The 18,978-nt window shown below is 37.0% G+C and overlaps 1 protein-coding gene across 7 annotated transcripts in view; it reads left to right on the top strand.

Moving 5' to 3' along the window:
* Window positions 1-18,978, top strand: part of LOC134753752 (multiple C2 and transmembrane domain-containing protein) — a 92,490-nt gene that overhangs the window by 60,334 nt on the left and 13,178 nt on the right. For 4 of the 7 annotated variants that reach the window (XM_063689698.1, XM_063689692.1, XM_063689703.1 and 1 more), the window contains 5 exons: window positions 553-653; window positions 2,090-2,201; window positions 3,969-4,123; window positions 6,472-6,663; window positions 16,883-17,034. In XM_063689698.1, the coding sequence (XP_063545768.1) occupies window positions 553-653; window positions 2,090-2,201; window positions 3,969-4,123; window positions 6,472-6,663; window positions 16,883-17,034 (712 nt within the window). Of the gene's footprint in view, window positions 1-552; window positions 654-2,089; window positions 2,202-3,968; window positions 4,124-6,471; window positions 6,664-7,320; window positions 7,615-12,504; window positions 13,129-15,064; window positions 15,225-16,882; window positions 17,035-18,978 lie in introns of those variants that run through there. The other 3 variants (XM_063689695.1, XM_063689718.1, XM_063689711.1) reach the window with 3 other exon arrangements.

The raw sequence follows: 18,978 nt of genomic DNA, 5'->3' as shown, positions 1-18,978 counted from the left end.
GTTTGGATTGTATTCCATTTTTGCCGATCGGGTTCTTCAATCAAATATGATATAAAATGAGGTATTTCAATCATCTTGGATGAAGAAATAACATGTCGACAAAGGGGATGCTAAATCATTCCATGTAATTTCTTATGAATTAAGGCACGGTATTTCTTTAATCTTATACATTTAAACGAGCAATTCTAGTATATATATATATATATATATATTTCGGGGATCTCGGAAACGGCTTTAACGATTTCGATGAAATTTGCTATATGGGGGTTTTCCGGGGCGAAAAATCGATCTAGCTATGTAGGCCTTATCTCTGGGAAAAAGCGCATTTTTAAAAATTTTATATGTTTTCCGAGCAAAACTCGTTCTCCCAGATATTATGAATTATTTTAGAACAAACATACCTATATCTACTCAATAAAAGACAGCTATACAACTGTAAAGAGGCAGTTTTACGCTTTCATCTCCCAATGGATGGTCGGTTCTCATTCGGTGTTGAAAACTATCTGCAACACACATCTAATACGTGCTGAATTTGCATTTATTTGTCGACAGATATATCGATGAACCGGCAGGCCTCGACGGATCCGGCGCCGTCCACATCGGGAACTCCCGCGCACTATCCGAGACAACCGCCAGCGGAACTGTTGCAATTGGTAACTTTTATCTTACGTAGGTACTAAACTCATTACCTAGCAGTTCTGAATATAGTCAGTATTTAAGTACACTAAATACTATGTTTTCTTTGATTATCAAATTTGACGTGGGTTTGACCAGTTATAATAAAAGACTTCACAATATTTTGATTGTACAGTCAAGGGCATAAATATACATACATTCCCAGTTTCAAAAATATGTGTACGCTCTTACACCTTAGACAATAAAGTCGTGTTCACATATTTTTGAGTCATTTGTCTGGATCGATATTTTTGCCTTCGACTGTACGTAGGTATATACCTACATAATAAACATTTCGTTAAAATATACTAACCACCTCTTTTGGAGAAAATAAAGACTGTACGCGACAAAATCTTCTTTTATTAACTTTTTGTTACATGCTTCTGACCGTTCGCATTACACTTTGGACTTTAATTTCTTTTGGATTTTCATTGTTAAATTGATTTTATCTTCGAATATTCTTCTGACCCATCGTAACATATATACCCATGTTTATAAAATTGGCCACAAACCTTCGATTGATCGAGCCTTAGAGATATAAGAGGGTTGGCATCTTTTAGTAGTTCTGCCACGAGTGCCTAAAATTAGTAAAAAACGCCATTGCATAAATTTTTACAAAACATGCAATTTTCCGATCGTCTCTAAGGCTCGATCAATTGCAGATTTTTAGGCAATTTTCAATCAGTTGAACGATGGCATTTTATGGATAAGAAACGAATACTCCGAAATAAATAATGATAATAAAACAGTTATGAAAATTTACTTAAATGTTGTCCAAAGCATGATGCGGACGGTTAACAAACAGTTACGAGAAATCGAAGATGGAGGACTTTATTTTATATTATTATGTTTTCTTTTAATATCAAATATTTTGTTTGTCATTATAAAATCCTGGAACCAATAGCTATTGTCTTTATTTTTGTGTTTTCGAAAATAAAAATTCTCACTACTTTATACCAACCCGTTATATTTCCTAATGAGGAGCAACTACCTACTGAGAGTTAGTTTTTTTACACCGTTGCTTAATTGTTTACTGTGAAATGAATACTATTTTCGCCTACTTGACATAGCGATGTAGTCTAAAAGGTATTTTTGCCGTCGTTTTCGGCTAGGAGCATTTACATAATTTGTCTTAGAATTAAAATCAAAATAAAGAAGAAAATACCATTGTTTGAGTACTCGTCACTGTCCCTAAGTACATGTGTCGTAAACTTACGTCACTAGCAATAGAGGTGACAGCAGGGTGTCATTTATTACTGGGCATTAGCATGTCAAGCACTGGAGCGTTTACATAAACAAAGGACAGTTTAAAATTGATTGGGTGCCTATGTTCTGTCAAAACCTTTCGTTGCTCGATTAGTTGCTGTCACTACGTTTTCCTCATAAATCACCTATTTTTCTATTTTTTTTCCAGGAACCCGATGAACCCCAAAGACACAGAGAGCAGCAGCTACGGCAATACTCGTTCTTCCAGCTCAGGGTACACCTGAAGCGAGGGCAGAACCTCGTGGCCATGGACAAGAACGGTGGGTGTCTTCTCTAAGTACACTACACACTGCTCACTAGATCACTGAATACGGCACGCAGTCTCACTAACTTTATAATATAAAGGCCGCTGCACACATCATACGTAATGTGGCACGGCTTCGGCTTCCTTCGCACTCGTAAAGATGCAATGTACAGTCGCCATCAACTATTGTATCGGAGCGGCCAAGATTTTCACTATTATCTAAACAAAGTCTGTATTACCGTGCAAGTTCAGATACTTTTTACCTGACCTGTATTACTTAAATCAGGAGTCTGTGTCGTGCTGCTTACGTATCCGGGATGGCCAGGCATTTAACCAAGTCGAAAACAGAAAAAGCTAATAACGAGTCGATAAATCTTTGTCATCGTCAGCTATAGAAAACTGGTGTCAATGTTCCTAAAGAAACAAAATATTAAAACTTTTAATCGGCACCCACCTCCCTAGAAAAATTCTAATTAATATAAACCACTATAAGTAGAAATTTCGTACGAAAATTACATATTATGTAAAATATAATATTAAGTAAACAAATTATAATTATAACTGAAATACCATAACTTATTTTTTGGAAGAGATCTTACTTAAATGAATAATTGGAAAATTTATAAACGCCTACTAGCTTATTAAATGCAATCACACAAATCTGCTACAAACACTCGCGCCTTTTCGCCCATTCAAGCACGACTTTCGAAAATACAATACAAAATAAGTATTTTTTTATCTATACATAATTTATCTCACATAGTATTCAAGTGTATGTGAATACATTTGAATACTATATATTATTTTATTCTAAGGTTTAATACATTTTTATTATTGTACTTTCTTATTTATAATATATCTAAAGTAGGCCAAAAGTCAATCCATCATGCATTTTATAACCATATATTATAAAAATTTGAGCACTGCAACCGAACCAGAGAGAAATATGAAATGTAAGAATATTTTATATTACTAATACTTTAATCACAATAGGTACATAGTTATTTTAGCCGCAAATAAGAATACATAATATTTTCATCAATTTATCGTTTACACTTCACATTCTATTTTTTAAGTATCATTTTAATTTTTTTATCATTTGCATGTTTTAATTTTTTATTGCAATAATTATAGCTTAGCTATAGATACCTACTCTTAGTAAATTTCATTCCTATAGTTTTTAATATATAGTTATTTGTGGAAATTTAAATCGAAAAAATCTAAATACGTGCATTGCATTGATGATGTATGAAATGAATACTCTTGCTTTTCAATATCCAAAACGAGAACCGGCGAGATTTAAGTATATTTTAATATTCATATTGTATAAATAATTCGGATTAATTGACAAGTAAATAAAGTACTTCTTAATGATTTAAATGTCCACAATTGAACTGAGTAGCTTCTATATCCAAATAAAATAAAATATAATAATAATCGTTAAATATTATATTATTATAGGTAATTATCCAATGTTTACACTGATATCGGACATACGTATCCACATTACAATTTAAATATTCCTTATTTAATTCCACCCTTAAACCATCAATTCGTTATTATTATAAATAATAATACAATCACTATGCATACCAAAGTAGTCTTGGCAAAGTTAAAAAAACAATTTTTACTAACTGCCAGAACTAATGTCATAGTCCATAGACCCTTTATTTAAAAAAAGAACAGAATTGGATCTTTTCAAATTTTAGCTAGAACCCGTAGACGTTAGCGGCCTTATTCTTTGATTTCGCTTCTTCTAACTCTTGGCTACGCCCAACCCCAGGCTTGTTGGCAGGCACCAGCGACCCGTACGTCAAGTTCAAGGTGGGCGGACGGATGCTGCACAAGTCCAAGATCGTATATCGGGACCTGAATCCCGTGTGGGACGAGTGCTTCACGGTGCCTATTGAGGATCCCTTTCAGCCGGTGCAGATTAAAGTGAGTATGATTTGATTCGTAAATGTTTATGGTCCTTGGCAGCCACAAAGTCCATCAATTGAAACCATATTAACTTAACTAACATAGCGGTTTCACTCACGTGTTTTTAGTCACTCGCGCCCAGTACAGCACACACAGTACAGTACACGGTACAGTGCAGTAGTTAAGTACGTGACGCCCATCCGTTGTGACCTCTACTCACTCAGGCACTGTTAGTGCTTGAAAATGGAGACCTAGGCTCTCCGAAACATGTCGCGCGAGTGACTAAAAACACGTGAGTGAAACCGCTATGTTAGTTAAGTTAATATGTCTCACGATAGTTTAAATTCGATTGAAACCATATTTGTATAGGTCGGAAGTCAGAATTGGTTTGTTTGCCGCCGGTCACTATTCAACAGTGAAAGTTATGGGGTTGCTATAAGTTTAAAAATGTCAAGTAACAGTGTAAATAATGGTACAACAGGACAGTACCTACCTCCCTAAGTCAAATCCGAAAATCACGAGTAGAGGCGTTAAAGTGTTCAGTGGTCATTATACCTATAGGTACCTAAACTCGAAAATGTTAAATGCTATAATTTTAATTCTAATTTTTTTAAAGTTAATTGTATTTTAATTTTAATTTTAATATTTTATATTTGATATGTAAATTGTGATATATGGATTCCGAATTGTCTGAAATAAATGAATTTTATTTTATTTATTTTATTATAAGTACTTATATTAAAGGTAAACTTTAGGTGGATTTAAACAAAAAAATTGGCTGTGACAGACGGACAGACAGACAGACAGCCGCACGAGTGATCCTATAAGGGTTCCGTTTTTTCTTTTTGAGGTACGGAACCCTAAAAACATTAACCAATTCGTGTGTGTAACGAAAACACGTAGAGACCAGTAAGCTAACTTTAACTTGAACAGGACAAAGTGTAGGAGAGTCATTAAAAACGGAATTTGACATTATTGATCATTGCAAATGCCGGCTTCTAAATTCGTCTGAAAACGCTCGTTATTGTTGCAGACAATTGCCTAAAGACTTAACTATTGGGCCTATGAAATCCACACTTGCGAACAGGCCTGATATCAAGCCTGATGTCAGGCCCTAGCAAGAGTATTTTTCCGTTTCAGGAAATATCAGCACAGCACATCGTTATTCAATATTTGAAATGTGAAAAAGTAGTTCAAGTGCAATAATATGAAACATTTAACATTTTTGTCAATTAGGGACAAGGTATTTTTTTACATGTCAAATATTGTTAAAAATGTTCTGGTATTTCGTGAATCGGAAAAAGACTAGCTCGGGCGCGACATGATGCGCTACGTCGGGCCCGTTGCAACGCGTGGATCTAATTGGCCCTTATGAAGGTTTTAATTAAACAAGAAAACAAAAGACAACAGAATTTATAAAAGTCGGCAACACGCATGCGAATTCCATCTTCTAATTAAGCCGTTAACTTAATCAAAAGTAGGAAAAGTAACCAATACCAACTTATAAATAAAAGAAGACAAATAACAGGCAGACCTCGCGCTATTACTTTTCTATGAGTTCTCCTCCGCCCGAACGATCGTTTATTGAAGCCAATCAACTTTATAGGTCTCGTTTTACTTGTACCACTCAAGCAATGGCCGTCGGGAGAGTACCTAAGTGTAGTTTTATAGTGATACTTTAATCTTAAAATACCATTACGATATGAGAAGGCACCTAAGATATTGAACGCTTAGAAGTTCAATGCAATACCCAAAACTGATGCTTAGCTAGCGTATTTATCCTATCAGAAAGTAGCAACAAACATCTATATGTGAGTAAAATGCAGCTTTGGCTTAGATTATCTCCAAACCTAATAGGGAAAGGCGCATTTTAAAAAGTATTTTTAAAGAAACGTAACCTTCATGAAAAGTGAATTATTAGAGGGACCCATTTTTTGTAGCGTAAACAGTTCCGACCGTCAGCATATTCAGAGGTTTAACGTCGATTCTAAACTTAAACTGTCTTAACTCTTTTCTGTGCTTTGTTTAGCCCTCCATACCACCCTCAACCCTCCACAAGAACTATTGTATAATCTGTGGTAGAGATTTCAATACAAAGTAACTTGAGAGTACTAGTCCTTCTGAGTGGCCAATATCATCGCACAATTATACAATACTATAACATAGTCATCTACACATCCAATCATGCTAATTTTACATATTGTGATAAATTTGAATATACATTTCTCAAGATGTATGGGTATACTAACGTAGATCATAAGCTGACCCTTACCCTAAGCTGACCATAAGCTTACCCTGCTGGGATTCATTGTATGAAAAACGAAGTAACTAGTCTCCAGCCGCTTAATACAAACGCATATCCCCAGGTGTTCGACTACGATTGGGGCCTACAGGACGACTTCATGGGATCCTGCCACCTGGACCTCACTGCCCTGGAGCTCGGCCGGACCCAGGACCTGGTGCTGTGTCTGCGGGACCCCAACAAGCCCCAGCATGACATGGGGGAGATCGTGCTCAACGTCACTCTCTGGCCGAAGAGTCAAGAGGACAAAGACCAGGTAAGGTTCCATTGCCATGTGTAACTCACAGACTCAACTTGGTGCTCTGTCTGTGGGTCCCATGTGGGACCCCAACAAGTCACGCGATATGGCGGAAATTGTGCTCAACTTCACGCTTAGGCTAAAGAGCCAGGACAAGGATCAGGGGGCCTAGCCAAGATGACAGTCGTTGATAGAAAACGCAATTGAAACTTAATTTATGGATATCTGCATGTGAATTTGCATATCATCTGTCACCTCGATACATTTTTACTTTTCGTTCGGCGTTTGTCGATGTCCGATTGTCATCTTGGCTAGCCCCCCTGGTAAGACCTGCGTCACACGGACGTACCTGGTGCTCAAAGGTAGCATAATAGTTATATAGATACCCCTGGTATTATATAGTACTTGAATTTCAGCGGCGAGCAGCGAGCTGAAATCTGGAGAGGATGTGGGTATGCTCATAAAATTGATTTTGATTGCGAATTACTACACTACCATCCTGTTAAACAACGACCTGAATGATTGACCAACTGTAACATAGATTTAGGCTGATGCCGCTGATTCAGCTCTGAGCTGAGAAATCAAACTTTGTAGGTATAATCTACAAAGTCGAACTCACTTCTGAGGGCCGACTTATCCGGCTTTTCTGTTATCTGTAGGTCTATTTACGGTTAAACCATAAAAACTGACAATACGACCTTCACTTGTGTAATAAACTTTTGTTATGTGCCAATTGCGTGCATCGCTACCACAGACTATATCAGTTAGTCATGTAATTGGCTTGGTTTATTTGCCTGTATACGATTACGATGCCAGTCTTTAACGCGCGCCAAGACCGGCGCACGCGTCTGTGGTCTGTGGAATTAAAAAGTTAAAGATAACCTTGTTCGAAAAGTAAATAAACAACGCGAGTGATAAAAAACGTGTTTGGATTTGGAACATTTGCGTTAACGGTTTTCTTACGTGCCAGTGCGTTTTTTTTTTATATACTTTGATATATTATTATTTCCATAAGACAGGAAATAAGGTTATTGATAAAAAGTTTGGTGGTGGTGTTTTGTGGAGTTTTTGTGACTTTGTAGTGCGTCGGTATAGGATGGGTATTTTGTGCTATAGGTATATGATATGAAATATGCTGCAGTTGTAATTAGGGAGACCAACAAGCGTATCAGATAGTGCATTTAGTAACTACCTATAGTTATCTATTCTCGAGCTTGTGCAACGGTTGAGATAAAATCTCAATTACTTAATGTGGTAGGTTGCGACATACGCACTGGGGCTATTTTATAGTTTGACTTAGGTATGTCTTCCTTTGCATAGAAATATAAATAAAAAAAACCGGCCAAGTGCGAGTCGGACTCGCGTTCCAAGGGTTCCGTACATTACACAATTTAAAAAATGTATTTTTAATGTGAAACGTGAGTGAAATGTCTTTAAAACCCCGTAGGGGTCGGATCAAAAACTAAGTAATTAAGTCCGACTCACGCTTGACTGCACATTTCTAGTAGGTTTTCCTGTGATCTATGGGTAAAGATCTATTTTGTGTATTTTTTTCAAAAATTTTCGACCCAGTAGTTTCGGTTTTGCCTATTTAGTTTGCCTATTTGCCTATTTTCTTGAATAACTTCTAAACTGTTTATCCTAAAATTGTAAAAAAATATATACTTGAGATTCTCACAATGACCTCTTTTATTTGATATGTAACACGATATAGTTTGAAAAACTTTATTTTTTAATTTTCTCATTTACCCCCAAAAGTGGCCCCCATGTTTAAAATTCATTTGTTTACGTTACATGTCCGTCTTTACGTACGTAATTATGTATACCAAATTTCAACTTAATTGGTCCAGTAGTTTCGGAGAAAATAGGCTGTGACAGACGGACAGACAGACAGACGCACGAGTGAACCTATAAGGGTTCCGTTTTTTCCTTTTGAGGTACGGAACCCTAAAAAGTCATTTATTGTCGCAGAAAAAAAAATCTTCCCGCGGCTCCACCTGCTCAGAATTGAGTCTGTTATCCCCTTCCTACCTTGGGGGTCATATTTGTATAATCAACATTGATTTAGTTCTAGTAAGTAATAAAGCTATGATTTGTGGAAAATAGTTCATTTTATGTGATAAAGGATGTAAATGTAGATGTAGGTTGAGATGAGATGAGGCAATACAGTACAAATAAAATAATAACCTGTTTTTTTTTCTCAAACGGCTAAGAATTTGTCACTCACGACAAACCAAACTGCCTAACTAAATACACGTTATGGTAATTTACCTACCATTAGCGATCAAGAAATGAGTCGCTAATCAAATTGGTACACGAACAGTGGCTGATACACTGTTTGTTTCTAATAACATGTATTTATGAGTAGGTAATTAATATGTTTTTTTGTAATTAAAGTACCTAATTTACCATAATTATGACTTATGGAAAAACAATGTATAAGTACAATAAAGTAACGTGAAAACGCATTTCTTTCAGCAACGCGTGACTGAGTGTAATGTCCTAAGCAATTAGCGTACCTAGGTCACGCTCATAATACCTACATACCTATTACTATTACCAACATGTGAGCCATTGCAGGTATTTAGGAAAATAGGAAATCAGGTAAAGACAAATTCTCTTAATTATTTACGTCATTCGATGTATCAAATGTATTGCATTAATTGCATATTTAACAAAACTCTTCATTCAATTAAATAAATGCATTGCAATATTTATTTAAGTAGCTAGTTAAATATGTCGATGTTATAGTTAAATGTGTATAGTCAGCTAACTTAGCACCCCTGCATACAAATATATAACTCTTAACTAGATGCAGATACGCAATAACGTGTCAACCCACATCCATTTTGCAATGTCAACTCAAAAAAACCGGCCAAGTGCGAGTCTGACTCGCGCGCCGTACATTTTAGTATTTGTTGTTATAGCGGCAACAGAAATACATCATCTGTGAAAATTTCAACTGTCTAGCTATCACGGTTGATGAGATACAGCCTGGTGACAGACAGACGGACAGACGGACAGCGGAGTCTTAGTAATAGGGTCCCATTTTTACCCTTTGGGTACCGAACCTAAAAATTACGCTTAAAGTTGACATTTTATTGAAAAATTAATGTGGGTTGACACATTTTTGCTAAACAGCATCCAACTTTGAGTGGTTTGTTGGGTCACAGCCGATACATGAACTTAATTTCTGTGTACAGTCGCCATCAGATATATCGGAGCGGCCAAGGTGCTCACAAATATCTGAACACGCCCTTATTGTCAAGGCGCTTTACACTTTAGTACGCTGCGTGTTCAGTTATTTCTGAGCACCTCGGACGCTCCGATATATTTGATGGCGACTGTAAAACCCATTTTATCTAGAAAGTTCCTAGATGTAAATCTGCCGGAGACCTAATAAAACTTTGGTAGTACTTCGAATAAGCTTGGAGGTTTCCGTTGCTTGTAACGTTGCTCCGTAGTTGAAAACCTAGTTAAAGTTTAATTTACCATTTAAATTAAACTATAATTAGACAAAACACTAGAAGAGACATTCTAGTTTGATGCAGCGAGATCGTTAAAGAAAATTACCAACAAAATGTAAGAGTTCTGTTTCAAGCTCGGCCAAATTGCACCTTCCCATACAAACGTAGTTCCGCTCTCATTTTAAAACTACGTGTTGGATTGTAATGAAACTTTGCATATATAATGACAATAATGACATGAGGCATATCTAGGAGATTACACATATATGAAACCGGACTAACTCAGTTTTAGATAATGGTTTCAGCTGACGTAAGATCACGGACGTAACGTCATGATGTTACCCGGTATTAACAAAAGATGTCATAGTTTGTAAAATTGATCTGTGAAAATTATTGATAAAGATTGTCTTAATCAGTTCCCTACGTAGTGTACGTTGAGAACCGATTTCGAGGCTAAACATAGGGGTAAAATTTAATCTACTCCTCGCATCTAAAACTTAAGCTACAGAGTGACAGTTAAACAAAAAATATTACCATTATTACATAGTTATTAATTAAAAAATTATCACAATAGGCTTTGTCAACTTGAAACAAAAAATGATCTGCCGATAAATGTGTCGATTGTTTTATTTTTCAACTCAACTACAGGCGAGGCGTGTCAATTTACAAATGGACAAGTGTAGGTACTGTAGGTAGCCCCTTGATGGTGGTCCCTTAATGTTTACATTCGGCTAGCGAATGCAACAGCGTTACTCCCTCTCTATCTCTCTTGCATATTCGAGCGATAGTGGCAGATAAAGTGCCTCGCTCGAATATGCACGAGCGATAGAGGCAGATTAAGAAATTTCGATTTTGTTGCTCGCGGAAGGATCTCTGCTGTAGCATCTGCTCACGAAATGTCACAAAGGAACATGTTAGAAAGAGACTAATATCGTCGCTGGCTTGTAAATTGAGCTCGATGTTTGATAACTGAAATGAAACCCTCAAAATGACACAAGGTTTTTTTTTACCTTAAATTTTGACAGATCACATGACGGAATTTACCAAGGGCCTCACACTCTTTGATAGAGAAACATAGTCTTATTTGCTACCTAAATTTTATATGAATAATTTCTCTTACCCCCGGTCGCTCGGTGGCGCGTCTATAACTACTTGTATATACTATGTCTATGGAATTTACAGACGCAATGACGATGTTTGAATGAAATCAATTGAAATATTGAACTACCTATTTTCAGGCATCTATAAAACCCATGGAAGAATAAAGTTAGTGTTAAATGTTTCAGTGATGTTTCTGATGCTAATATAAACAAAGAAGAATAAAATAATAGATGCTAATAATAATATTTACAGCTGTAGTTCGCAGGCTAGTTTCGCGAAATCGTAAAATTTACAGATTGTTTCTTTTTTTCGCGAAAATCGTAAAAAAGAAGTGATACCAGTTATTCCCAAGGATTGATACTGTAGCACTTAGCTTAAATACAATAAGTACATTTTAAATCTCGCTGAACTACATACCTTATTCTCTAACAGTACGGTTCACAATTGAAGAATTCAGGTGTTTGAAAATTTACGTGGAATTCCGAATCTACCTGATGAATTGTTATAGTTCTCTAAACATTCCAGAAATACGCGTTGGTACTCGCAGTAAACAACCATGTGATACGCTCACCTAGCCATCTTTATGGAAGAGAGTCATTGCAGTTGTTCATGAGAAAAACACCAGCTTCAGTAATTTCAAAGAAATCCACTCCCTAAAATGGTAGGTATTTTTGGGCGGCGTTTTCAATCTTTGACGATTCGATTCGACTGTTCTAAATTCTCGGATATGATTTTTTTATATGCTATCATATAACTTAATTAAACAAAAAAACTGTTTTGTGAAAGAACATAAGATATACATAGGTCCTTGCTAATTAAAAACGAAATCTATATAACTGAGTCAGAGCCGCATTTGACCTACGTACGCAAATTTTCCTGCAGAGTTAGTACATTAATTATATCGTACCTAAGCACCTACCTATTTATATTCAATGTTAATTATAAATTAATAACATTTAACGCTAGGGGGAATATTGTTCATTAATTTCATTTAGACGAATGGATTTAAACGTTATGGCCTTAGGCACTCCTCAAATGGAACATTTATGGTGATATTCTAAAATTAGGAATTCGAATTTTAAAACAGTTAAAACCTATTTATTAATTATTACATTTAGCACTCAACGTACGTATTGTATAATGACATGAATGATCATCATTTAGCTTAAATAAACTGTAAATCTGTAAATATGTAGGTAGTGACTAATTAGGAAATATCAACGCATTTTGTTATTTATTCTACGCTTGTTGGTCTTCAATTATATATAATTATAACTGCTTATTTACATAGCATTCAATGCCGACCAGATAATGACCTACCAGGATTAAAACAATGGAGAGAATATAAACATTTACAATGAAAAATAATTAAAATAAACAATGCATGCTGTGCACCCAGCTGAATATTCTACCTAATTCATTAAATCTTCAAAAACGGTGCCTGAAATTTATTAAAAATGGAGAAAGAAAACCAAATGGATCGCCTGAGAAATCGCCTCATCAAAATCCAAGAGAAAATACAAGACAAAGTAGAAGATATCCAGGATCGAGTACAGAATAAAATAGACCAGTCGAAACTATCACGATTCGTTTCCCATATATCGAGTGAAAAGAACTCACTTAATGGAGACCGAAGTTCAAGAGAAGATGATGCTAATTCCATCGATAAATTATCGATAAGTTCCAACGAGAGGGAAAAATCGATACCACATTTCGTATTTGATCAAGCTGATGAATGTGTTAAGGCAACAGAAATGGAGCCAAATAACGCGTGTGAGGGTTTTATAAAGATGGAAAAGAATAATGTTCTGTTTACGAGGAGAAGCATATCGGCGACTAATTTGGCGTTTGACAGTGATGAATGTGAACGATCTAGTGACTCTTGTGTTTCCAGCGATCCTTTTGAAGATGCCAGGTGAGAATTTCGATTTATATTTTACTTATTTGCGTTATATGTAGCCCTTGGGTGACAAAATTTCATGCTTGAGAGATATTAGACCGCGAGCCAGGAACAGATGTTCATGATCAATCTCCTCCCGGGCGATTAACGGCTATGTATGATGAACCCTCGTGGGCATCAGCTGCCGCTCCGTTGGTGGTTTGAAGAATGGCAGCCACCGAAACAAGTATTTTTTTTTATCATCGCCTCCCGTTTGATACTTTGCATCTAAACTATCATCTGACGAAGTATCACCCGGAAGGCGATTACTGACTATAAGTATAATGCTCCTGGCCCGCGGTCTATAACGTCTGCTTCACGCTATATTTACGTTATTGCCGGCATTTCCGAGTACGTACTGAAAAAAATAGAAAATTGAGACTTCCGTTCGCCAAAATAACTTAAACGGTACAATGACAAAACTTGAGTTCACTTCATTTTATTTTAATAAGTTATTATTTGCCTGGGCTATAACCAGTTTCATCGAAGCTTGTAAATTTCGAGCAACTATATGTCACTAATTACTTCAATGGAGTAAAAGAGAAAGATGCCCGAAATTTGCGAACTTCGGTGTTCTCGGTAGGCCCTCTGGTGTGACGTGAGTCACCTTTGTATTCTCTGTTTGTATTGAGTGGTATGGATGTACGCATAAATTTGTTTATGGCATGCAATGCATCGTTAAAAAACTCGTTTGCTTTATTTGGTGGGCCTGCGCCGGTTAACAAGCATGTGTCATATTTATAAGTTTGTTTAAAGATGGCATTGACACTAAATCATATGTTTTTAAATAATAATAATAATAATAAACTCTCACCTCTGGCTTGCCTTTACCGGCCGTCCAGAGTGGGGTGTCAGAGCTATATGCTCGCAGGGTGGAAGTGAAATATGCATAAGACGCAAGTTGGCACAGTGGCTGTGAGTGTTTACAGCCACTGGGTAGAAAGCGGTGCACTGCACACCTCTCCACACCCTGAGCCACTCACGCGATGTTGTCCCCTTGTCGCCCCGTGCGAGCGGCCGTTTTCGGGGACCCATATTGTGAGTTGGCGAGTCACCACCTGTCCATTTTTTTCGTGTTTTTAAACATAGATTGGGGCAGGTGCCATAGTATTTCCATAGATCCGGTAACCAGTACACTAACATCTCAACACAATAGCCTAGTTTATTTTGTTTCTTATCATTGCAATAGTACTGCACTAACCGGGGCTTGTCCTTGGGTGCACTACTATAGTGCATACAGGGATAATCGTCGGTTGGTGTCACATCACCTTTTAGAGTAAATTGTCTTTTTACAAGGGGCCTCTGCGTGTTGGCTTCGGCCCCACGCACGCCTTCCAAATTTCCGGGACCCCATGGTCCCGAGATTATGTAAAGGACGAACATAATAATAATAATAATAAATATTGTAAATGCATATTAAAGCCCGACCAGAAATATATGATGATTATCAAGAGGGCGCTGTTTCTCATGTATGTGGTGACAGTTCAGTTTAGTATGAAAAATTTAGCTCCAATGAAATTCCGCAACGGCGCGTGATCATATATTCCTGGCCAGGCTTTATGTTTTTATGTTCTAAAACAATTAAAACTGCTACCTATTAGCAAGTAAGTATTTTATGAAAGTGTAGAACTCTAACAGAACACATTATATTTTGTTTTCTGGTAATCATAGAGTAAACATAATGCACTTGTTGGTGCAGCTCACGCACAAAAACAGTGGATTTGGGGGCAGAGGAAGCTGGAGAGCAGGCTCTGTGGCCTGACAGCTGACGCGAGATCATTTGAGGCAAACGGGGCATCATTTTGCTTCCTCAGCATTTGTAGACGAAGTTAATCTTGTAATTTTGTTGCACAAAGTCAATAGTCTGTGTCCTATTTACACATTAATGTTGAATAATGAAACTTATTCTCAGACGAGGACCCCGCCCCCGCTCCGGGAGCCTGCCCGGCGCACCTCTAGAGCTGCAGAACCACCTCGAACTTCCACCTACCTTCAGCACCTGCACGGAGCTGATCGAGAGGCTCGGCAACCGGTTCCCTCGGCTGAAGGAAAAGGGCGACAGGCTGCATAGGGTACTGCGGATTGTGGGAGTGGGTGGTATTAACATGCATGGTGTGTTGTGGGTAATCCTTCCGCGTCTGAAGAGCTGGAACTGTTCTGGGCTCCTTTAGTTAAATTTTCGGACCAGAGGACCTGAGAGTCTGCTTGACGTTCCCCTAGAGTTTCAGAACCACCTGAACTTCCAACAGCCTTCAACACCTGCACGGAAGTCATCGAGACACTCGGCAACCGGTTCCCTGCCTTAAGGAGAATGGTGACAGGCTGCATAGGGCACTGCAGATTGTGGGTGTAGATTAACATGCATACATAGATGTGTTGTACATAATTTTTTTGCGCCTGAAGACCACGCACTGTCCGGGGCTCCTCTGGTTATTGTTGTCGGATCAGAGGACCTGGAAGTCAACCTGGGGCTACGGAAATACCTTTAGCTCTCAGGAAACGTCAGTATTTATACAAGTTTTTTTTTAATTTTACTTTGGGTAACAGTGCAACTAGTTGTGTTCAATGGTACTAACATGCATGGAGCTGTTGCGTGTACCCGGCCTAACTATTCCGTTGGGGTTTTTAAATTAAATCAGAGAAGGGGAAGATTGAGAGATTATTCCATTAACAATAGTAAAAACAAGAAAAAAATCGTCGTCGTTAAAATGACCGTTGTTGGCCCTGACAGGTAGAAATAATTGAAATTCTACGAGACGAGAAAATTACGAGATACATCAGTTTTACCTTAAATACTTATACAGTATTTCTCGCTAAAGTTAATTTTGTCTCACCTATAAATCTCTCCCCACTGTTTTATGGCATGTGTTATTGCTTTAAGTACTTAGGCAGTAATAAAAATGACAGGGTGGGACAACGACAACATAAAAGTATAAGGTCGAACGAACGACCAGAAGTTACTGAATGTATTTAGGCGCATGTATGAGTGTTATACTAACGAGGTAAAAGTGTAAGTTACTTTTTAGTACAATTGTACATGTATGTAAATAAATATTGGCTATTAGCAATAACTTACTTATGTAACTTTTAGTTTTTTAAATGTTGACTTATTTAAAAAAAAAACAGATTTCATGGTTTCACTAACCCGACATTACGTAACTTCCTGGAAGGACTTAGGGAACGATAATGAACTATTACTAATTAATGTTTAGTTCAGTGTTAAAGATACACTGGATTCATAAAAGCAATGAAAACTGCTTATTTTTTGACTGAAACTAACAAATAAAGACCCTATTTGCATGCATGCGAATATGGGTCTCTATTGTTTCCCATAAAATTTTAAGTCACATTTGTTTGTCCACATTTTCGTTAGTCACAATTTGGTTTTTCTCAGAAACGCGTAACTTTTCAGAATTGCCATAAAACAAACCTAACCTAACCTAACCCATCTATAGGTTATCCCTATAGATATAACTTTAGGAAAATCCTGAAAAGTTAACGGTTTCAGAATTATGACTAATGATAATCTGACAATCATTACATTATGACTTTCAATAATTATGTCAAACAACCCCATGTTGGCTTTTAATTTAAAATGTATTTGATGTATTTCGGAATTTAACAAAGAATATCCTACATTTTGGGAAGTACTTCTGCGTTTCAGCTCACCTCAATTCAGTCTATTTTACATCCGATTTAGGTTTACTATTTGTCTATTTTTTGTTTTCAGTATCTATTAAAGAACACGCGACTGAGCGACGTGAACAAAAGGCTTAAGGCTCAGATCTGGAGCTCGGTGGTCACCATCGTGCTGGTGGAAGCCAAGAACCTTCCAGCCATGGACATGGACACGCGGTCTAGCGACCCTTACTGTAAATTTAGGTAAGCATTACTATAAAAGAAACGAGAACGATGTGAACAGAAGGCTTAATTATGGCTCAAATCTGGAGATAGGTGGTCACCGTGCTGTTGGAAGCCAAAAACTTTCGGGTCATGGACATAGACCCGAAGTCAAGCGACCTTTAAAGCGTTTTCACATTGTGCGATCCGGCATTGGATGTCGGATGATCGTTGGAGAAAACCAGCTGCCAGAGAGTGCCCTATGGCATCAAGTTCTTTTTTGGATTAAAGTTATCTTTTTAACAATAAACATTTAGTAAGTAAGTAAGTAAGTAAGTAAGTAAATCTTTATTGCAAACCATGGTATGTACATAGATGTTACAAATTATGTAAAGTTTCACATGGACCCCGGTGGGGTGTAGCAATTTTTCTTATAACTAGCTTAAACATAATTATACAAAACTAAACTTAATTACTTTCATAATGAAAACGCTAGGTCTATTATACATTTATAATTTGTGGATCAAGATATATATAGGCTACATTATAAAAAAATAATGAATTGACACCCACCCGCTATCTTCAGTCACCCGTGAACATGATGCATGTAACTGCGTCGAAATTTCGGGAGCTCACAAATAACACAAAAGGTAATCACGGTCTATATCCCGGTCAATATAAGTCTAGTGAAACTAACCGTGAATCATTCAAAACTTTAATGAATTGTGTCTTCCATAAATTCTTTAACAGTGTAATAGGTTTTGTTTATCAAATGTGTCTTGAGCTTAGTTATGAATAGGTTTTTGCTCTCAATGTTTTTCATATCTGAGGGTAATTTGTTGTAAATTTGTATAGCTTGGTAATATGGACCTTTTTTGTATATGTCTAGGACTGGTTCCGGTGGGACAATGTTATCTTTTCTGCGTGCACTTTTGCAGAATTCGAACATTTCGATATTGTTTCTGACGAAGGTAGCAATTTCCAGAATGTACAAAGAAGGTAGAGTCAATATGTTTAGGTTCAAAAAGTGCGGTTTGCAGGTGTCTGTCTGTGGGATGTTTACTAATATTCTGATGCATTTCTTTTGGAGGAGGAATAAATCGTTCGAGTCTGTACTATTTCCCCATAACAATAAACCATAGCGAAGCCAGGCCTCAGCGTACGCGTGATAGACAGATAAAGCGCATGCCATGTTTGTGTTGGATTTTAGTATGCTCAAGGCGAAAAGGAAAGAAGATAATTTAGAGCTAATTTTAGCTACGTGTATTTTCCAGTTGAGATGTGAGTCTAATACCAGTCCTAATAGCTCGAATTCTGTCACTTCTTCTATGTTCAAGTCTAGTAAAAGGGTTGTCAAGTCTGTAGGTCGTTTTTGGTAAGGTCTAAATTGGATTATCTTTCGGAGATATTCGGAGATATCATTAAAATTTTTCTTTATATGATCGTAATTGCTGGAATTATTGTCATGGTTGAAAAGGCATGAGATATCGTCGGCGAACAAGATACACTTGTGATTGGATATTTTCGGGAGATCATTAATATATATTAGAAACAGAACACATCCTAGTACGCTACCTTGGGGGATTGAATTGTTAATTGTTTTCCATTGGGATTGGTAGTTTTGTATTTGTCCAGAGTCTGTGTGATGATGTTCAATTTGCACGTATTGTTGTCTATTTTCCAGGTATGATTGTAGCCAAGTGTGAGCATATCCGCGGATCCCAATATCATGTAATTTATGTAGTAGAATAGAATGTGAAACCCTATCGTAGGCTTTGGACATGTCCAATAGCAGCCCTATATATAGCGTACTTTTTGCTTTTTAGACATTCGAGGACACCTTGGACGTAATTGTACACGGCCAAGGTGGTTGAGCGTTTGTGGCGGAATCCGAATTGATTCTCGTGAAGTAGATTGTATTTTTCTAGAAATTTATATATTTGGTCGGCTATGAGTTTTTCGTATATTTTTGATATTGTCGGTAGG

The sequence above is a fragment of the Cydia strobilella genome, chromosome 2 (assembly GCF_947568885.1).
Source record: "Cydia strobilella chromosome 2, ilCydStro3.1, whole genome shotgun sequence".
In the NCBI taxonomy this organism is placed as follows: Eukaryota; Metazoa; Arthropoda; class Insecta; order Lepidoptera; family Tortricidae; genus Cydia; species Cydia strobilella.
The sequence above is the reverse complement of the archived record's forward strand: the minus strand, read 5'-3'. Positions and strand labels throughout refer to the sequence as shown.